General features: G+C 40.4%; 1 protein-coding gene across 1 annotated transcript in view; it reads left to right on the top strand.

Annotated features, from left to right (window-relative positions):
* Nucleotides 1–21,456, top strand: part of LOC141086031 (uncharacterized) — a 971,752-nt gene that overhangs the window by 126,712 nt on the left and 823,584 nt on the right. The window contains exons 21-25 of the mRNA XM_073571764.1: nucleotides 8,326–8,471; nucleotides 11,602–11,737; nucleotides 12,064–12,204; nucleotides 17,534–17,656; nucleotides 20,724–20,936. Coding sequence (XP_073427865.1) covers nucleotides 8,326–8,471; nucleotides 11,602–11,737; nucleotides 12,064–12,204; nucleotides 17,534–17,656; nucleotides 20,724–20,936 — 759 coding nt within the window. The remainder of the gene's footprint in view (nucleotides 1–8,325; nucleotides 8,472–11,601; nucleotides 11,738–12,063; nucleotides 12,205–17,533; nucleotides 17,657–20,723; nucleotides 20,937–21,456) is intronic.

Here is a 21,456-nt window from a genome sequence, read left to right on the forward strand (position 1 = left end):
TCTTTTTTTCTCTTTATTTCTTTCTCTTTCTTTCTCTCTCTATTCTTTCTTTATCTCTCTGTTCTTTCTTTCTTTCCCCATGCTGGATCAGGACTGCTAAAAAGCACAGGTAACCTTTTTTTTTCTTAAGCTGTGCTTAAGTTTTGTTTTTGCCGCTGGTGGCCATTAGGATTATTGCTCTGTGGTGTTTGTTCAAGTTTGCCCCCGGTGGTGGTGAGCATCATTGCACTCTAGTTTCATTAGTTAAGTGCACATGATTATAATGCAGGTGTGATTGCTGGCTCTGCTATAAAAAAAGTCACAGGTGTTGCAATCAGTGTTGGTGATAGTGTTCATTTCAACCATCCTTGTGTCATGGTTAGGACATGGTTCATGTCCTGTTTTCACAGGGTTAACTTTTGCCGGCCTCTCTTTGGATCTGGGAGGGGTATTTATACTCACTCCAAACTAGCATTCTCTGTCAGTTATACTGCCGTTCTGGTGTGTCTGACCCCTGGTGTGCGTGTACTCTGCGTTGTTTGTTTGCTTCCCGTGTATGACCTGGCTTGTTCCTTCACTCTGTACTCCGTCTCTCATTTTTGTACAATTGTCTTTTCTGGTTCTGACCTCCTGGCTTGGCTATCGTTACTCCGTTACAGGTTACCCCTATTGTACCGTCTAATGCCCGTTCTGGTTTTCTGATCTATTGCTACGTCCTGACTGTCCTTTCTGTCTAATCCTTTGGTACTGTATTGCTATCTCGTGCTTTGACCTCGGCTTGATCTGGTTTCTGTCTCTGTCTATGCCCCTGTGACGTATACTGACCACGGGTAGGTTACGTCCGAGAGTGGACCCTCTGGGTCTCGGCACTGGAGCTCCCAGGGGCGAGCGCGCCAGGTGGTGCCGACCCCTATACAGGGGCCGTTAGGGGCAGGCCCTCGGAAGACAGATGCCGCGACTGCTAGACCCAAGAGGGGCGGCTCACAAGACTGAGTGAGGGGTGCAAGACTGAGGCACGGAATGCAGAAGGGAGTAGGAAGTACGGAGTGGGAGCAGGGCGGAAACACGGAGTATAGGACCAGGCACCAAGAGGGGAATACGGGACGGAGACACGGAGTACAGGACTGGGTACTGGAGTACAGGACGGAGACACGGAGTATAGGACGGGGCACTGGAGTACAGGACGGAGACACGGAGTACAGGACAGGGCACTGGAGTACAGGACGGAGACACGGAGTACAGGACAGGGCACTGGAGTACAGGACAGAGACACGGAGTACAGGACAGGGCACTGGAGTACAGGACAGAGACACGGAGTACAGGACAGGGCACAGGAGTACAGGACGGAGTATAGGACAGGGCACTGGAGTACAGGATGGAGACACGGTGTACAGGGCACTGGAGTGCAGGACGGAGACAGGACTGAGACAGGGAGTGTGAAGGGGAAACCCCTAAACACTTGGCCAGGACACCATGTTGGAGACGCCTGATATACCCTGTGCTGCCGGCTGATTGGGCGCCCAGGCTTCTGGGCGGGCGCTCCAGGGTTAAGAGACCTGGAGAGCGCGCGCCTGGGGCCTAAGGCGCCCGCAGGAAGCAGGCACGCGCCGGACAGAGGAGAAGGAGGAGGAGGCGGCACAGAGCGGGGAGGCGAGCGCCGGTAAGTATAGGCGGCGTGACAGCCCCTTGGTAACATTGTCCTATAGTTACCTTTCTAGGAGTTTTCCTGCAGCTCCTAGCTCTGTGGAGCTTAGGCCACGCCCCCAGCAGTCACGTGCTTCAGGTCCTGGAGCATGCATTGTCACCACTGCTGCCCGCTCCGCAGGTATCTTTGTGCACAGTCTTTGTACTCAGGACACACGCACTGGCTCAGTTCCTGACACCTTGGTGGAGGAAGGAGCTGGAGAGCATTCCTTGCAGCACTGTCTTAGCCCTGGTGTGGAAGGAATCCTAGGGGATTTCCTTGTAGCTCTGACAGAGCTTGGCAGCAGCGATTCAGGAGGAGAGCTGCATGCTGGTGGTGGACTCTGTTGCCAGGATCAAGTGCAACAGAGTAAAGCTAAGTTGTGTTTCCCCATTTGTGCTTTTTCCTTAGTGTGTGTTAGTACAGCGGTGGGGCCAATGCCTGCGCCACCCAGCTCCCTACCAAGGGATAGGTGTAGGGTGTGCTAGGGTGACAGGTTCCTGATCGGCGCCCGCTGCGGAACCGGCATAGAGAACGTTAGGAGCATTAGTGACACTGACTCAGGGGAGTGCAGGAGGTCTCCACGTCCCCGTTCCCTATCGCAGGGCCCACCGTTGTAACTCTTTCCATACCCCTTGTCTTGTCATTTTAGTTACTGGCCTGCGAGCCGTGTCACACAGGACAGTATCACGTGCCGTTGTTTTAGTTACCGGTCTGCTGGTCGCGTCACACAGGACGGGTCCACGTGACATCCTCTCTTTCATTCTTTTGCTCTCCCACTGTTCTTTCTTTCCCCTCTTTCTTTCTCTCTATGTTCTTTCTTTCCCCTCTTTCTCTCTCTGTTCTCTTTTTTTCTGTCCCCTCTTTCTTTCATTCTCTCTGTTCTTTCTTTCCCCTTTTTTCTCTCTGTTCTTTCTTTCACTCTCTGTTCTTTCTTTCCCCACTTTCTTTCTCTCTCTGTTCTTCCTTTCTCTTTCTCTCTCTGTTCTTTCTTTCTTTCTCTCTCTGTTCTTTCTTTCTATCTGTTCTCTCTCTGATCTTTATTTCCCCTCTTTCTCTCTGTCCTTTCTTTTTTTCTTCCCCTCTTTCTTTCTCTCTGTTCTCTCCCCTTTTTTCTCTCTGTTCTTTCTTTCGCTCTCTGTTCTTTCTTTCATCTCTTTCTTTCTCTCTGTTCTTCCTTTCTTTCTCTCTGTTCTTTCTTTCTCTCTCTGTTCTTTCTTTCCCCTCTTTCTTTCTCTCTGTTCTTTTTTTCTGTCCCCTCTTTCTTTCATTCTCTCTGTTCTTTCTTTCCCCTTTTTTTCTCTCTTTCTTTCACTCTCTGTTCTTTCTTTCCCCACTTTCTTTCTCTCTCTGTTCTTCCTTTCTCTTTCTCTCTCTGTTCTTTCTTTCTTTCTCTCTCTGTTCTTTCTTTCTCTCTGCTTTTTCTTTCTATCTGTTCTCTCTCTGTTCTTTCTTTCCCCTCTTTCTTTCTCTCTCTGTTCTTTTTTTCTGTCCCCTTTTTCTTTCTCTCTGTGGTCTTTCTTTCTCTTTCTTTTTCTCTGTTCTTTCTTTATTTCCCCTCTTTATTTTTCTCTGTTCTTTCTTTCTTTCCCCTTTCTTTCTCTCTCTCTGTTCTTTCTTTCGCTCTCTGTTCTTTCTTTCTTTCCTCTTTCTTTTTCTCTGTTCTTTCTTTCGCTCTGTTCTTTCTTTCCCCTCTTTCTTTGTCTCTCTGTTCTTTCTTCTTTCTCTCTCTGTTCTTTCTTGTCTCTCTGTTCTTTCTCTCTCTGTTCTTTATTTCTCTCTCGCTATCCTTTCTTTCTCTCTCTCTGTTTTCTTTCTTTCTTTTCCTTAGTACCAGTCAGTGTGCCCACAGTACCAGCCACTGTGCCCTCAGTGCCAGTCTTTGTCCCTGTTTCCATTCTTCAAAAGTTGGGCGGTATGTTTTTTTTTTGTCATTACGATACTATAGGATGGCAGTAGTAAACACAGTAGAGAAGAAGGCCTTTGATTGATTGGTGTTTTCTCCTTTCGCTTCCAGTATTACGCCCAGATTATTTCTGAGCGAGCAAAGCCTTCATTTTTTTTCTCTTATTATTGATGTATTGTTGTATTGTTTTGGAATATTTTAACATTCTATGGCAATTATTCTCTTTTTACAATCATTGCTGCTTTTTATTAATCTTTTATAAAATGTATTTTTCCTAATGCCTTCTTGCTATTGCAGTCTAAACACTTTCTTTCTGTAATTTGTGGCACCTTTGTGGGTACGTTCCCATGGGGCATTTTGATTGCGGACCATAAGCAGCAGAAATGCCGACATAAAATTTCCATCAGAAAATATGGGTGCGGATATTATTCCAAAAAAAGTGCGGTCAATTGGTAACATCTGAAGAAGAAATGAATGTGTCATATATTTCATAATCTCATACACATCCCTCAAACTGCAATTTAGTTTGTATTTTTTTTAAATATCTACCTGAACGCTATCTCATGCATTAGTTAAATCCATAGATATTAAGTATTGTCAGTTTGACTTTGTTATCAAAACAAACTTTAGTTATGATTTTAGTCATTCTCCATTACAGGGTTAAACTTTGCACAATAGAGAATATTTAAGGACTCTGAAATATTATTAATAGTATAATGTAAAATTATATTTTGACAGATGTCATTATCTTTAAAATAGGAGACAAGTTGATGAACAGTAACATTAGTAACTAGTGTCTTGTATTAGGATCAGGAAGCGAGGAAAATGTATTATGGAGGCACTTGAGCGTGCTTGAGAGAGATTAAATTGGTGGAAAACTTGGAATTGAATTCTTAAAGTCAAGATGATAAGATGTAAAGTAGCACTCCCCTGATTTGTCTAGAATTCATCCTATAACTAGTGCACTAATATAATATAGTACAGCTAATAATGTCTTATTTAGGTTATCCTTTTTATCAGAAAATTAAATAATTACTTCACTTCATTCATTTGCATGATTTAATGGTGATCCCCTGGAAATAAAATTGCATTGCTATCTTAAGGGGGTTATCATGTCAATAAAAAAAAAAATTCCTTTGTAATGAACTGTGGACTGTAGCACTAAAGTTCCTTCACATAAAAGGAAAGAAACTCCTTTCACAGTTACTGATTATGACTGCACAGCTCCTGTCACACAATTCATAAATCACAGTACAGCCTTGTGATTATATGCTTACTATGCAACAGCCCATTTACCACAGCAGGCAGAGATGGTACTAGCTTTAGCTGCCCATGTGATACTGATGCATCATGGGATTTATAGCAGAGCATCAAGGAATAAAATGCCTCGTGAAATCTTGGAATTGACATAGAATTTGAAGAGAAACAAAGGCTGAAAAACATGGAATTAAGTGCAGCATGCATAAAATCAAGTGGGTTATGTAGGGATGGAATAAAATCACTGCAGTGCATTTTTAAAGACTCCTTTTTTTCTAGAGACTTAGTATGGATAAAAATAGAAATTGCTTACATCCTAAAATGCTGTTTAAAATGTAATTAAACTGTGGAGGGTTCAAAATTATTCAATCACTTTACTGTACTACTCAGAGTATTTGTAACAGTTTATTTTCCACATTGTGCTTCTCACACAATAGTTTAGACCCTTAATACATAGCCCGGTTTGCTCTCCTCATTCCCCTGAGGATACTACGTTTGGAGTAGCCTCTAGATGCAAATCTTGATGTCAAGTCCTCTGCTTGTCTTAAATACGCTTCCTCACTAGAGCAGATATGTTTTGCCCGGAGGAATTGACCAGTTGGAATTCCTTCCACCAATGATTTTGGATGTGAGGATGTAGCGTGTAAAATTGAGTTTACTGCAGTTTCCTTCCGGAACATGTCCATATGTAAAAAACCATCAGATCCTTTAAAGATTTTGATATCCAAAAAGTCTATATCTGGCTGACTATACTTGCAAGTAAGCCTGATATTAATAGAATTGTGGTTCAATATTTTAAGGAAACTGAGAAGGTCCTGCTCCGTTCCCTGCCATATCATGAGAATATCATCAATATAGCGGGCCCAGAACAGGACCCTCTCAATAAAGGCAACAGGCCGGGTAAAAAAGATGTCTCTTTCCCACATGCCCAAAAATAAATTTGCATATGAGGGGGCGAAAGCCGCCCCCATAGCAGTCCCTTGTTTTTGCAAATAAATGGATTGCTTGAACATAAAGTAATTATGCTCAAGGGCAAACCTCAATAATGTCACTAAAAAATGAACAAACCTCTCATCATGATCACTCATCATGAGATAGGTCTGAGTAGCCCGTACACCATCCGAATGTTGGATAGAGGTGTAAAGGGACTCCACATCAAAACTAACTAGCCACATGTCATCCTCAATAGGGATGCCCTCAATTTTTCTGAGGACATCACTCGTGTCTTGTACATATGACGGAGATCATGGACCAGAGGTTTCATGTAAAAGTCTAAATATTTGGACACAGTCTCACAAAGACTCCCGTTACCAGAAACGATTGGTCGTCCTGGCGGGGTGGTACTATTCTTATGAATTTTTGGTATGAAATATATGCATGCTACTTTGGGGAAATCAGGTACCAGGTTATCCCTAAGTTCCTGATTAATCAAGCCATCAAGAAAGGCACGATCTAAAATAGCCTTAATTTCTTGTTGGTAAGCTGACGTGGGATTATAGGTCATTTTGTGATAGCATTGACTATCCCTCAACTGTCTGAATGCCTCTCTCTCTATGCTGCCACAGGCCATAATACCACATTTCCCCCTTTGTCCGCCGGTTTGATCAGCACTTCTTTAAGTTTACTAAGTTCCTTAAGCGCTTCTCTATGAGTGAAGGAAAGATTACCATGTGAGACATGTCTCGAAATTTTTTCAAACTCATCAGTAACCAAACGGACAAAGAGCTCAACATTCGAATATAAATTCAAAGAGGGGAATTTTTTTGGAACCGGCGGTCTAAACTTACCCATATTAGTAGTTCTCTCATTTTCATCACTAAGTTCCTCCAAGACAGCAATAGCCTCAATTTCTCTTGGACTCCATACTCCACCATCATTGCCCTTATCATGTAATTTTTTAAGTATTAATTTTCGTGCAAACAGATCCTTTACCGCTGTAAAACAGTTAAAAGGAGCCGTCGGTGAAAAAGAAAGGCCTAAACTCAGGACTTCCATTTGTGATTGTGTTAGCTGCAACTCTGAGAGATTTATTACCTGTAATCTAGAGGGAGTCAAAGTATCCACTTTCTTATCTCTTTTTCTATGCTGTTCATACCGCCTCTTATAGTTATTCTTCCTCAGATTATATACCCGATGATCAGATCTATATTCATCTTCTCTTGAAGAGATAGAGGACATAGAAGATGACCTGGAGGTTTCCAGACTGTCCCTATTGATGGTTTGCCACCTATATATGTGGCCATTTTTAAAGTCATTCACATCCCTTTGAAACTTCCTGGCCTTAATATCTTTAACCTCTCTTTCCCAGATATTTAATTGGGCATCTATTTCTTTATTAAAGGTCTCCACCTCTGATCCAGATAATTTCTCAAGCAGCTTGGTGCGAATGTGTTCAATTTCCAGATCTACTTTATCCAAACTCCTTTTATTGTTTCCAATAAGTAGTTCTATAAGTGATCTGGAACATATATTACACACCTCCTCCCATCTTGTACGAAAAGTGGAGTCCTCCACTGGATATGATGGCATGATTCTGACCCTCAAGCCTCGGGGTATGAGATTCTTAGCCAGATAGCTCTCTAATGATGCCTTAGTCCACCACATCCTCGTCCTTTTCTTCTACAAAATTTTAATAGAACTCTTGAGGTCCGAGCTTTGCCCACTCTCTGCAGTGCTACTGGATATACCACCTCCATTAAAAACAGTATCCATAGATGATAACCAGCATTGATCTCTAACTTTAGTATCCATAATGGCCTCACAACACTGTAACAAAGTACAGAAACCAATTAGTATATATATTCCCACAACTAGGGCCTTAGAAAACATGGCGCTTCCCACCAAATGTATATACCAAACAGACTAAGGGAGCATGTCGCCATAAAATACACATTGCTTTATTAGATAAATGACATACAAGACATACATACACAATAAAAGGAGATGTGTATACCAGTGGGTGTCATAGATACATAACATCCAAAATGGACAATAGAGGGCTCAGTACAATATTACACCGCCAGAGAGAAAATACAATATAATAGTAATATGGGCACTATGTTACAATTAACTATAGTTACGTGCCCAATTGTATCATATACTATGAAATTGTACATGGAAAATCCTGAGTATAAACATCATCATGACGGTGAAGCAAAGGGCAAGATACATACAAGTTTTCCCCCAAAGAAAACATCCTAAAATGCTGTTTAAAATGTAATTAAACTGTGGAGGGTTCAAAATTATTCAATCACTTTACTGTACTACTCAGAGTATTTGTAACAGTTTATTTTCCACATTGTGCTTCTCACACAATAGTTTAGACCCTTAATACATATGAACTATAAAATCTATTAGGCATAAATCATACTTCTTCAATCTTGCAAACCGGTGTCTTCAATGTCACAATTCTTTACTGAATGATCGTATTCCAGAAGTACACCACAAGAAAAACTTACGGATAATTTTATTATTACTTATTCTAACTTTTATTTTATAGGCATTCCTCAAGGGTTTAAACAAATATGCCTATTTGTGGAAGAAAGATGTTCAAGCTGAATTTCAAGATTTCCTGCATGGAAAGCAAATGGTAAAAGCATTACCAAGTCAAGAACATGCTGAGAATGAGATACCATTAGAAAATGTGTAAGTAATTAATTCCTTCTCCTTTTATGAATTGTAACTTCTCCTTAATATAATATTAAAATTCTGTTTCAGAAGGCATAATAAATATTTACTTTTACAATGTAATATTGGATTTCAGTAAACAAACTCAAGTATTTATAGTATGATTAATCCAGAAGGCTTTACAAAAAATGCATATATATATACAGCTCTGGCAAAAATTAAGACTACTGCAAAATTTTTGGTTCATCTGATTTTTCTCTTTACAGTATAGGTATATTTTTGAGTAAAATGTAAATTGCTCTTTTATTCTATAAACTACTGACAACATGTCTTCAAATTTCCAAGCACTAAACTTTGTATTTATTTTCAGAAAATGAGAAATGGTCAAAATAAGAAAATAATGCAGTGCTTTCAGACCTCAAGTAATGCTAAGAAAACAAGTTCATAATAATTTAGAAACAACAATACTAATGTTTTAACTCAGGAAGAGTTCAGAAATCAATATTTTGTGGAATAACCATGATTTTTAATCACAGCTTTCATGCTTCTTGGCATGCTTTCCACTAGTCTTTCACACTGCTTTTGGGTGACCTTATGCCACTCCTGGTACAAAAATTTAAGCATTTCTTCTTTGTTTGATGGCTTGTGACAATCCTTCTTCCTCTTAATTACATTCCAGAGGTTTTTAATGGGGTTCAGGTCTGGAGATGGGGCTGGACATGACAGGGATTTGATGTGGTGGTCCTTCAGCCACACATTGATTGACCTAGCTGTGTGGCATGGCACATTGTCCAAAAAAACAGTCCTCATAGTTGGGCAACATTGATTAAGCAGAAGGAATCAACTGTTTTTCCAAGATAGCATTGTATGTGGCTTGATTCATTCGTCCTTCACAAAGATTAACCTGCCCAATTCCAGCCTGACTGAGGCATCCCCACATCATCACTGATCCTCCACCAAATTTCACAGTGGATGCAAGACACTGTGGCTTGTACGCCTCTCCAGGTCTCCGTCTAACCATTAGATGACCAGGTGTTGGGCAAAGCTTAAAATTAGACTCATCAGAGAAGATTATCTTACTCCAGTCCTCTATGGTCCAATCCTTATGGTCTTTGGCAAACTTCAACCTGGCTCTCCTTTGCTTCTCATTGATGAAAGGCTTTTTATTCTAGCTTTACATGACTTGATCCCTGCCTCTAGAAACCTGTTATGAACTGTTCTTGCCGTGCACTTCACCCCAGCTGCCATTTGCCATTCCTTTTGTATGTCACTTGATGTTATCCTGTGGTTGCTGAGTGACATCCGAATAAGATGAGTCATCCCGGTCAGTTGAGAGTCATTTTTGCTGTCTGCCAGTCTGTAGCTTTGTTCTCTCCAATGTCTACTGCTTGACCTTGTTGTAATGGATTACGATCTTAGAAATTTTAAGGATGGGGGCAACATTACTCTCTCTGTATCCTTCTGCTAGTAAAGCCAAAATTGAGCCTACAGCAGGGTTTTTATACTTTCCTTCATTAAATAAGATTTGGTTCAGGTGATCACCTAATCAGAAACACATTATTATTATTATTATAATACATTTTTATAGTGCCATTTATTCCATTGCGTTTTACATGTGAAAAGGGGCAAATATAGACAAGTACAATAAACTTGAGCAATACAAGACACACACAAGTACAGAAGGAGAGAGGACCCTGCCCGCAAGGGCTCACAGTATACAGGGGATGGGCGAGGATACACTAGGAAAGGGTAGAGCTGGTCGTGCGGCAGTTCAGTAGACTGAGGATCACTGCAGGTTATAGACTTGTCGGAAGAGGTGGGTCTTCAGGTTCTTTTTGAAGGTTTCCGTGGTAGGCGAGAGTCTGATGTGTAGGGGTAGAGAGTTCCAGAGTATTGGTGAAGCACGGGAGAAGTCTTGTATGCCGTTGTGGGAGAAGAGATAAGAGGGGAGTAGAGAAGGAGATCTTGAGAGGATCGAAGGTTGTGTGTGGGTAAGTACTGGGAGACCATGTCACAGATGTATGGAGGAGACAGGTTGTGGATGACTTTGTATGTCAAAGTTAGGGTTTTTCAAATAAAGTCCGTGGAGCCTCATTTAAGATTCTCAAACACGGGACTAGCCAGATCTTCCTCCAGGGAAGGACCCAGCAAAGGAGTAGCTTCTTTTGGAAACCACCATTACCACCATATGAAGTGGCCCTTTAAGTCAATATCCAGCTCTTTACTAGTTTACAGATATGACAAGGGAAATACCAAGGCCAGGTATCCATCCACAGACAGCTGTTTCGGGGTGTTGCCCCTCATCAGTGTGGAGTAGGATTCTGACTAGGTGGGAGCAATGTCTAGGAGACCAACATCACGAAACAATCACTGACCTCAGGGAGACCAGTCAAAGAAAACACTGCGGCAGCTCCTACTTTTTTCTTTTAAGACAAATTGCAACTGGTACACAACTTAGAGATTGTCCCATGATCAAAATACATTTTCATGAAAAAAATCTTGAAATATGAATATGTTCCAAAAATTGAGATTGTTTTAAAAAAAAAGTTTCAGTACTGAGATATTGTTATAAATGTGCCTCTGCTATGTACTGTCTTATTTGCTGTATCTGACCATGTGGAACAGTAGCTGATCATGGTTGCACATACACAGCTCCTGGTTAGGATAGAAAGCATAAGTGAGTATACTGATGACGTGGCAGGGACTCCCAGATGCTTGTTTCTGTGATGGAATACTTTTCCCTGCTTGTTTAATCACAGGAGCAAAAGTCACAGGAGCGGTGTATGTGCAGCCATGAATTGTAGAAGCTCTACATGTTCAGACACAGAAAATAACAAAGTACATAGCAATTAATTTTTAGGTGGCAGCAGGATCTTCATGTCAACTACTTGTTAAATTACTTAAAGTGCCTACCTCTTTTTAAAAGGTTCATAGCCAGTGAAATTGTGTATTAATATTCCAGGTGCAGTGATCCAAAAACATTAACCTCATAACAGTGCCACCATAGTACTGTCCAAACAGTGCCACCTACAGTACTATACCTTGGTAATGCCAGGACCAGTACCTTCCAAAGTGTGCCAGTCACAATACTTTTAGTAATCTGTTATAACTGATTTCTAAATACTATTATTTCCCTTTTCCAATTAAGTGACAATTCTACTGATATAAAGTCCCGTAACAGTCCGTTGATAGCAGCAGAGAGAGCGTTCATTTTACCTAGAGTTACAGAAGTGATTGATGGACCGTTGTTAGAAGACTTTGACTCAGAAATCTCTGCATATGAGGTTAGTTATCGCATTGGTATTCCATGGCTATAGCTAATTTTTAGCTAACATGTAGTTACTTGCTATGTCGTCGATATATACCTCATAAAAGGGTAAATTTAGTTATTGACTCTGGGTTAGGGATGTTTTAGCTTCAACCTTCTTCTTTACCATGATTCCAGGTGACCTTCAGAGCTAAGAAAGTGTCTATGATTTAATGAGATCCCTATCGTCTGTGTACCCTGTAATGCCCTGCAATATTCAGGATATGTTTTCATTATATTGTCCAAATACATTTTTGTAGTTATTACCAAAAATAAAATGGACTGTTATTTTCTTAATGTCAGGACGCCAGAGACAGCATTCAGAGACTCCAAGATCTTCAGCAATGCAGATGGATTCAAATAGATTTTCGGCCAATCAAGCAGGTTCTCAGCGCATATACCCTCCAGTGGATGTGGACCTTTACAAAGTACCTTATAGAACAGGTAACTTGCTTTTCTTAGTTTCATTGCATCAGTTTTAAAGGGAATCTGTCACCAGGTTTTTGCTACCCCATCTGAGAGCAGCATGATGTAGGGGCAAAGCCCCTGATTTCAGGGCTGTATCACTTACTGGGCTGCTTACTGCAGTTATAATAAAATCACAATTTTATCTGTTGCAGATCTACCTTTTCTCTGAATGCTGAGCTCTGTACAACCCCGCTCACACTACTGATTGACAGCTTTCTATGTGCACTGCTTCTAGGCAGAGACCTGCCAATCAGTGGTGGGGGTAGGGTTAGACCGAGGTCGTGAATATGGAAGACTTTGTGACAGCAGGTTTACAAGTCCTCTAGTAATAATCGCCGGCTGATAACATAGTGGTTTTATCAAAACTGCATCAAGCAGCTCAGTAAAGGGCCTGTTACACAGTGATATCGCTAGCAATATCGCTAAAGCGTCACCGATTTTGTGACGCAGCAGCGATATCACTAGCGATATCGCTACATGTGATACTCACCTCCGACTGGCTCCCTCACTGGTTATCGGTGATCGCGCGAGATCGGCCTGGTCCATTTCTTGTCGTCGGCTTCCTGCTGGTGCCGACGAGCGAGCCATGGACGCAGGCGGAAGACGGTCACTCTCGCCGCATCTGACAGGTGAGTACGACCGCCGACCGCTGCTGCATCGCTATTGAGGTCTGCCTGTTTGGCAGCTCACTAGCGACCATTTAGCAATGCACCAGCGATCCTGACTGGGTCGTATCGTGGGCGGGATCGCTGGTACATCGCTAAATGTAACGGGGCTTTTAGTGACACGTTCCCAGACCCAGGGTCATTGTCTATACAATATGCTGCTCTCAGGTTAGGTGGCAACAACCTGGTGACAGATACCCTTTAACTGACTAGACTATGCAAATATCATCACACATCTGTTCATTTGTGTATACAGTTGTGGCCAAAAGTATTGACACCCCTGCAATTCTGTCAGATAATACTCAGTTTCTTCCTGAAAATGATTGCAAACACAAATTCTTTGGTATTATTATCTTCATTTAATTTGTCTTAAATGAAAAAACACAAAAGAGAATGAAGCAAACAGCAAAACATTGATCATTTCACACAAAACTCCAAAAATGGGCCAGACAAAAGTATTGGCACCCTCAGCCTAATACTTGGTTGCACAACCTTTAGCCAAAATAACTGCGACCAACCGCTTCCGGTAACCATCAATGAGTTTCTTACAATGCTCAGCTGGAATTTTAGGCCATTCTTCTTTGGCAAACTGCTCCAGGTCCCTGATATTTGAAGGGTGCCTTCTCCAAACTGCCATTTTTAGATCTCTCCACAGGTGTTCTATGGGATTCAGGTCTGGACTCATTGCTGGCCACCCTAGAAGTCTCCAGTGCTTTCTCTCAAACCATTTTCTAGTGCTTTTTGAAGTGTGTTTTGGGTCATTGTCCTGCTGGAAGACCCATGACCTCTGAGGGAGACCCAGCTTTCTCACACTGGGCCCTACATTATGCTCCAAAATTTGTTGGTAGTCTTCAGACTTCATAATGCCATGCACACGGTCAAGCAGTCCAGTGCCAGAGGCAGCAAAGCAACCCCAAAACATCAGGGAACCTCCGCCATATTTGACTGTAGGGACCGTGTTCTTTTCTTTGAATGCCTCTTTTTTTCTCCTGTAAACACTATGTTGATGCCTTTGCCCAAAAAGCTCTACTTTTGTCTCATCTGACCAGAGAACATTCTTCCAAAACGTTTTAGGCTTTTTCAGGTAAGTTTTGGCAAACTCCAGCCTGGCTTTTTTATGTCTCGGGGTAAGAAGAGGGGTCTTCCTGGGTCTCCTACCATACAGTCCCTTTTCATTCAGACGCCGACGGATAGTATGGGTTGACACTGTTGTACCCTCGGACTGCAGGGCAGCTTGAACTTGTTTGGATGTTAGTCGAGGTTCTTTATCCAACATCCGCACAATATTGCGTTGAAATCTCTTGTCAATTTTTCTTTTCCATCCACATTTAGGGAGGTTAGCCACAGTGCCATGGGCTTTAAACTTCTTGATGAAACTGTGCACGGTAGACACAGGAACATTCTGGTCTTTGGAGATGGACTTGTAGCCTTGAGATTGCTCATGCTTCCTCACAATTTGGTTTCTCAAGTCCTCAGACAGTTCTTTGATCTTCTTTCTTTTCTCCATGCTCAATGTGGTACACACAAGGACACAGGACAGAGGTTGAGTCAACTTTAATCCATGTCAACTGGCTGCAAGTGTGATTTAGTTATTCCCAACACCTGTTAGGTGCCACAGGTAAGTTACAGGTGCTGTTAATTACACAAATTAGAGAAGCATCACATGATTTTTCGAACAGTGCCAATACTTTTGTCCACCCTCTTTTTTATGTTTGGTGTGGAATTATATCCAATTTGGCTTTAGGACAATTCTTTTTGTGTTTTTTCATTTAAGACAAATTAAATGAAAATAATAATACCAAAGAATTTTGTGTTTGCAATAATTTTCAGGAAGAAACTGAGTATTATCTGACAGAATTGCAGGGGTGTCAATACTTTTGGCCACAATTGTATTAGGACATTGCTTTAACATTTACTAAGAACAAGATCTTGCAGTTTTGGAGGATACCTGTTTGGAATATTATCATGCTGGTTATCTGATGGCTACACGGTGGGCATTGTTGACAACAAAACAAGACCACTAGGGAGTGGATTTGGACAGTTAATGCTTAAATACAAGGAAACATGACAAGGGGAAAATGGAAACATGCTTTGCATCACTGATTTATAGTGGAACCTTGTCAGATTACAACAAACAGGAGTTTTGGGTTTGTTTGTGTATGTGTAAGCCAAGATTTTCCAAGAGACATGTTGCGTAATATCTACCCTGTTTAGGTTTTATTGCAGGTTCCCATCTGGTCTGTTATATCAATTGTAGTGCAGATACCAAATGTTAAATCTGTGATTATTGTGCCATAAGCACAACCGAATGCCAACATTTCGTACGAGAGTTGCAAATACATTTTGTATTCATAAAAGCATATTAGTTACTTGCAAATGTAACCCCTGCTGTCATGAGATCTACTAGCCAAGAAAAGTTTAGATCAGACACAGTTGGTTAAAATCTCTTTTATACATATAAAGGTGTAAACAAAAATCTCATCATAAAGGTCAAATAAAGTGAACAAAACTAGTTGTATTGTACTTTTATACACCAGGATAATATGGCAAGGTATTGAAAACCTGTTTACAATAATCACTTCTTATTGAATATTTACAGTTGTGCTCAAAAGTTTACATACCCCAGCAGAATTTTTGCTTTCTTGGCCTTTTTTTCCAGAGAATTTGAATGATAACACCAAAACTTTTTCTCCACTCATGGTTAGTGGATGAGTGAAACCATTTATTGTCAAACTACTGTGTTTTCTCTTTTTAAATCATAATAACAACCCAAAACATCCAAATGAACCTGATCAAAAGTTCACATACCCTATTTCTTAATACCATGTATTGCCCCCTCTAACATCAATGACAGCTTGAAGTCTTTTGTGGTAGTGGTGAATGAGGTTCTTTATTTTCTCAGATGTAAAGCTGCCAACTCTTCTTGGCAAAAAGCCTCCAGTTCCTGTAAATTCCTGAGCTGTCTAGCATGAACTGCATGCTTGAGATCTCCCCAGAGTGGCTCATTGATATTGAGGTGAGGAGACCGAGATGGCCACTCCAGAACCTTTGCTTTGTTCTGCTGTAGCCAATGACAGGTTGACTTGGCCTTGTGTTTTGGATCATTGTCTTGTTGGAATGTCCAAGTGTGTCCCACGCGCAGCTTCCGGGCTGATGATTGAAAATTTGCCTCCAGTATTTGCTGATAACGTGCTGCATTAATCTTTTCTTCAACTTTAACCAAGTTTCCTGTGCCTTTGTAGCTCACACATCCGCAAAACATCAATTATCCACTTCCTTGCTTTACAGTAGGATTGGTGTTCCTTTCATCATAGGCCTTGTTGACCTCTCTCCAAATGTATCGTTTATGGTTGTGGCCAAAAAGTTCAATTTTGGTGTCATCACTCCAAATTATCTTGTTCCAGAAGTTATGAGGTTTTTCTCTGTGCTGTTTTTTTTCTTATTGTAGGCGAGATACTTCATGGCATTTGTGCAGTAATGGTTTTCTTCTTGCGTCTCGACCATGCAGCCCATTTTTCTTCAAGTGCCTCTTTATTGTGCATCTTGAAACAGCCACACCGCTAGTTTTCAGAGAGTCCAGTATTTCAGCTGATGTTATTTGTGGGTTTTTCTTTGCATCTCAAACAATTTTCCTGGCATTTGTGGACAAACTTTTTGTTGGTCTACCTGACCGAGGTTTTGTTTTTACAGAGCCCCTGAATTTCCATTTGTTAATCACTGCTGACTAGCATTATCAATTCCTTGGATATCTTTTTGTATCCCTTTCCTGTTTTATACAGTTCAACTACCTGTTCCTGTAGATCCATTGACAATTCTTTTTGCTTTCCCCATGACTCACAATCCAGAAACGTCAGTGACTGGATGAAAGATGCAAGAGTCTGTCTGGATCCCAGAAACTCACTCAGCTTTTATGCACACACACTGATTACAAGTAAACAGGTCACCAGTGAGGATGTTACCTTTAGTAGCCAGTCAAACCCATTTTTGTCAACTTCTGTGCATGTTATCAGGCTAAAATCACCAGAGTATGTCAACTTTTGATCAGGGTCATTTGGATGTTTTGGGTTGTCATTATGATTTAAAAAGAGAAAACACAATAGTTTGACAATAAATGGCTTCACACAACCACTAACCATGAGGGGAGAGAAAAGTTTTGGTGTTATCATTCATATTCTCTGAAAAAAAGGCCAAGAAAGCAAAAATTCTGCTGAGGTATGTAAACTTTTGAGCACAACTGTATACTTAAAATGGTTTTTCAAGAATATTTTTTGCCCACTTTCCAGCCATGTCAAGCACGGGATGTCTGCTGCCCTCGGTCATGTTGATAGGTTGCAATCATGACATTGTAACTGTAATGCACGTGACCACTGTTCCCAATCACTGGGATAATCAGTGTCCTGTCAATTACCTTGGTCATCATTGATGAATGTAATGATTGGGTATATCAGTCACCTGTACTGTAGTTGTGATGTCACTGAGAGTAAGCACCAGAACAGCAGAGGGTGAGCAGCATTCAGTTTGTTATTGTCAAGCCTGACAAGTCTGAGAAGTAAAAAAATATATATTTTGGAAACCCTTTTAAGAGTAGTTGGTGGTTAGTAAATATTATCACTATTTATTACACATTTCCTTTATTGTAGACTACTGCTACGCTAAAAAGCTTAGATTCTTTTCTAAGAAGATCTGAGCCTCAGATAGAAAGTATAACAGGCGAAGAGCGGGATACAGGATCTTTCATGAAGATGATGCGCCTTTTTAATGAGGTACAAACTTTTCTTTAAATATAATATATGGCATATTAATAATTTCCTTCATGTTAGTATCTGTTTTACCATATCATAAGCATTTATATCAGTGAATAGGAAATTCTCCATAATTATAACAGAAGCCTAAAGCAATTTACTCACACTGCAACAACGTGGCAAAAATTAGACCACAGAATTGATCTGTGCTGTCAGTGTCTACAATGTTGGACTTGGGTGGTAAGGACCCACTAGTAATGTTGACTTTGAGGTCTGCCTGTTCAGTTACATACAAATATTACATTACCCTTAATGATAAATTCATATAATGATAAACTGGGTAGATTGTTGAGTGACTAATGAGATGCTGCCTGTGTCTGCACATAGTGAATCAAATATATTGTACCAATTACTGTTTGGGGATAAGTGGCTTACTCCTGCACAGGGGCCCAGCGGGGATTCACCAGTTCCCCTGTGGGCCAGTCCGAGCCTGAATGTCTAGCTCTTTTGGAGGATTGGCTACACTGGTTACAAACCTACAACTTGTGAGTAGTATTAGCTTACTTGTGTTGGACGCATGGTGGCTAAGTACTTTGCATTGTAACATTGCAGTGCTCGGTTCCTGGATTGAATCTCACAAAGTAGTATGGGCCAATTCATTAAGACTGGGATTGTTAGTCTTAATGAAGGGGCGTGTAGGAGTAAGATGCGCCTAATTCATCTAGTGGCGAACACCACTTAATGAATTAGGTGCATCTTACAAGGTCTGTTCACTTCCTCAAGAAATATTACTTCAATCGGGGACTGGAGTGCATGATGAAATTTACACCACTAAAAGAATGAGATGTGCACTTAGCCACACCCCTACCCATGAAGCTCTGCCCATTTTAGTGAAACTGGCAGAAGACTGGAAAAAAATTTGCGCAACTTCTCATTGCATAAAAAATTGACAACATTTTATGGTGATTTAGGGTACATTTCTGACATAAACACCTTAATAAATTCGTTCCTACAACAGGATGGATTTGGTAAGTTCTCTCTGTTTGCAAGGGTATCCTTAGTGTAATTTTGTTTCCTACCACAAACCCAAAATATTCTGAAAGGTTAATTGGCTTTATGAAATTGAACATTGAGAGATGAGTGCCTAAATGGCAGCCAATGATCCTATCCCCCTCTCTAATTTTCCACATAACAATAAGAGTTGGCAGGTTGCTTTTTGAATCCCTTGTGTGTGGGGAAGAGGGGTTACAAATGTTTATTACAGTGGTTCAACCTTTGTATAAAAGTTCATTCACTGACAAGTGGAGATCCCTGTCATTGTAGCTCATACTTGCAAACATAAAGAAAAACAATCTCTCTAAATGTATAGATTGCAGTGACAAGAAAAAGTCTATGGTTATTGTTTTTTTAGATGTAGTTATACCCAGTGAAGCTTCTTGTGCCTTATACATTGCCGACACATACTTTACACGTACACATTACACTAATATTCCCTCCAGAACATGTCAATAACTATGAGCGGCTCGGCGAGGCATGTGTCTTTGTTATAATTAAGTAAATGAGGTATCGGTCCTGTTGGCAGGAGCCAAAGTGTTCCTTTCCGTTGACCTGTTTTGTTTCCGCTAATGTGATCTGTTTAACATAACTGGATGTGACTACAATTAGTACTGGCTGGCCTTTCGTACAGTCATACATCAAGTTTTGCCCTCAGCACACATTAATTAGAGGATAAATTCTTATGCAAGGAAGTGCTGCCAGTCCCCATGAGTAACCAGCAACTATATGTCCTAGAGTCCAAGCGATAGATTCATCACAGACATTGCGGCACTGTCTGATGTTTGATCCCCGGTTAGGGTTATTGACATGTCCATGTGAACATGACTTTCCTAATGAATAAGGTAGAATAAGCACAATTATCTTGTATGCATAGTTTAGCATGGAACTTTCTGTATCTACCGGATTTGATATATACAAAATCTTCCAAAAAAAAGGGGGGCTCCATGGGCTGCTTCTTTCTGTTGCTGCATTTGGGTGTCTTCAGATTCACAAACTTTATTAGAAGATGCAGACTATTTGAGGTCAACCCAGTAATTGTAAGATGAGAGTTATCCAGAAAATGCCCAGCTAATTAATATTTTATTAGTAATAACTAATAACACAAATTCTTTCATAAAAACAAATAGAAAAAGTGAAATAAAATAAAAGTTGAATGTCCAGTAGGTGTTTCTACTGGATACTGTTGCAACTTCAATATTTCAAAAAATCCATGTACACAGCCTTAATTATATGTATAGAGGTACGCCGACAAATTGCAAGATATGAAAGATTAAAAATAAATCTTTATTGGTATTTAGTAAAAAAAAATAATCAATAAAATGATATTCGCTCAAACTTCTGGAACAAAAGAGGAGTACGGGAGCATAAGGACACAAGGTAAGTACAAACGATCTTTTGTACATAGGGTACTCAATACACAATGATAAGATCAAAAAGGCTTTCAATTGAGAAAAAGGGCTGTTAAATCAATTTCAGGAAAAGACGTTGTTGCTTATTTTCTATAAGACTGTATTAATATATTCAATATTTCAAAGTCAGAATCACCCTTCACAAAAAGCCTGATGTGTCGCTATTGAATTCAAGCTTAGAGGGGATATTCTTGCTCTAGAGGGGACATTTTTGACCTATGGTTATGTGGGTCAGCAGTTCTTGTGCAATTGTACTCCAATTTCCTAAATGGAGTACAAAATCTGGCATTTTTTTGTGCAGTTGAAGAATAAAATGTCACTCAAAAAGGCGCAAAAAAACCTTTGAATTTGTAACATCTTGCACCATTTTGATGAATTTGGAGCAAAATCCAGCAATGGAATAAAAACAGTGGAATAAAAACAGAAAATAAAAAAACAATGCAAATGGTGAATTATGTTTTTACGGTTTTTTTTGTTTTTTTAAGTACAGTTTCTATATCTAAGCAAACTTTTCCATATTTTATATGTGCTCACATGCCATATTTTTAATCAAAAACTGTTCAAGCTGCTTTCAATTGTGTATGTAAACTTTAATGCTTATGTACCATGTCTTACTGAATAAGGTTTCTTCTAAGCAAGTGGAAATGGAGGTGCAGTTCGCTGTGTTGCAGAAGACAGTCACACTTTTGGGAAAGCATCAGATGTCTCTTCCAACAGAGAGTGAGCTCCTTTATAGGACAATGCCAGCACGCTGGAACAATATGAAAACCAAGGTGTCTCTTGCCAAGCAGCGTCTGGGTCCTAGGATACAGGAGGAAGCCGAAATGGTCACCAGGGTAATTTCTCAGATGATACCTGCATTGATGAATTCTTTTTAAAGACAGTCTATATGTATGCTGCTACTACTTGAGAGAAATCTATTCTTTATATGCCTTCGAAGCGTAAGGAAGTTTAGGAAGGCATCTAAACAAAGTTTAGCCCAAAGAGTTTCTGTTCCAGGTTCCATTTTTATTTTGACCATGTACTAAAACAATTTAAAGACCCAATTATGTGGTAGAACTCTCTGCACTGGGGTACTTTACCACAATCCATCCATAAATAATGCTGACACTGCCACCACACAGCCTTTTAGTAGTCATTTAAAGCATTCATTCAGATGCCATATTGTGAGGCAAGGAGGTGCTCAGCAACAACCAGAGAATTGTATAAAGTCCACTTTCAAACCACGATTTGACTATTTAGTTTACTTAATTGCATAATCGCAAGATGTAACACAAACATACGGCTACAGCTGTTTCATGTGTTTGTTATGTTTCATCCAATCCATGACACCTGATGTCAAACCGCCCCTCTTAA

This window comes from Dendrobates tinctorius, unplaced genomic scaffold (genome assembly GCF_039654945.1).
Source record: "Dendrobates tinctorius isolate UK_male_01 unplaced genomic scaffold, ASM3965494v1 ptg000007l, whole genome shotgun sequence".
NCBI classification, from domain to species: Eukaryota; Metazoa; Chordata; class Amphibia; order Anura; family Dendrobatidae; genus Dendrobates; species Dendrobates tinctorius.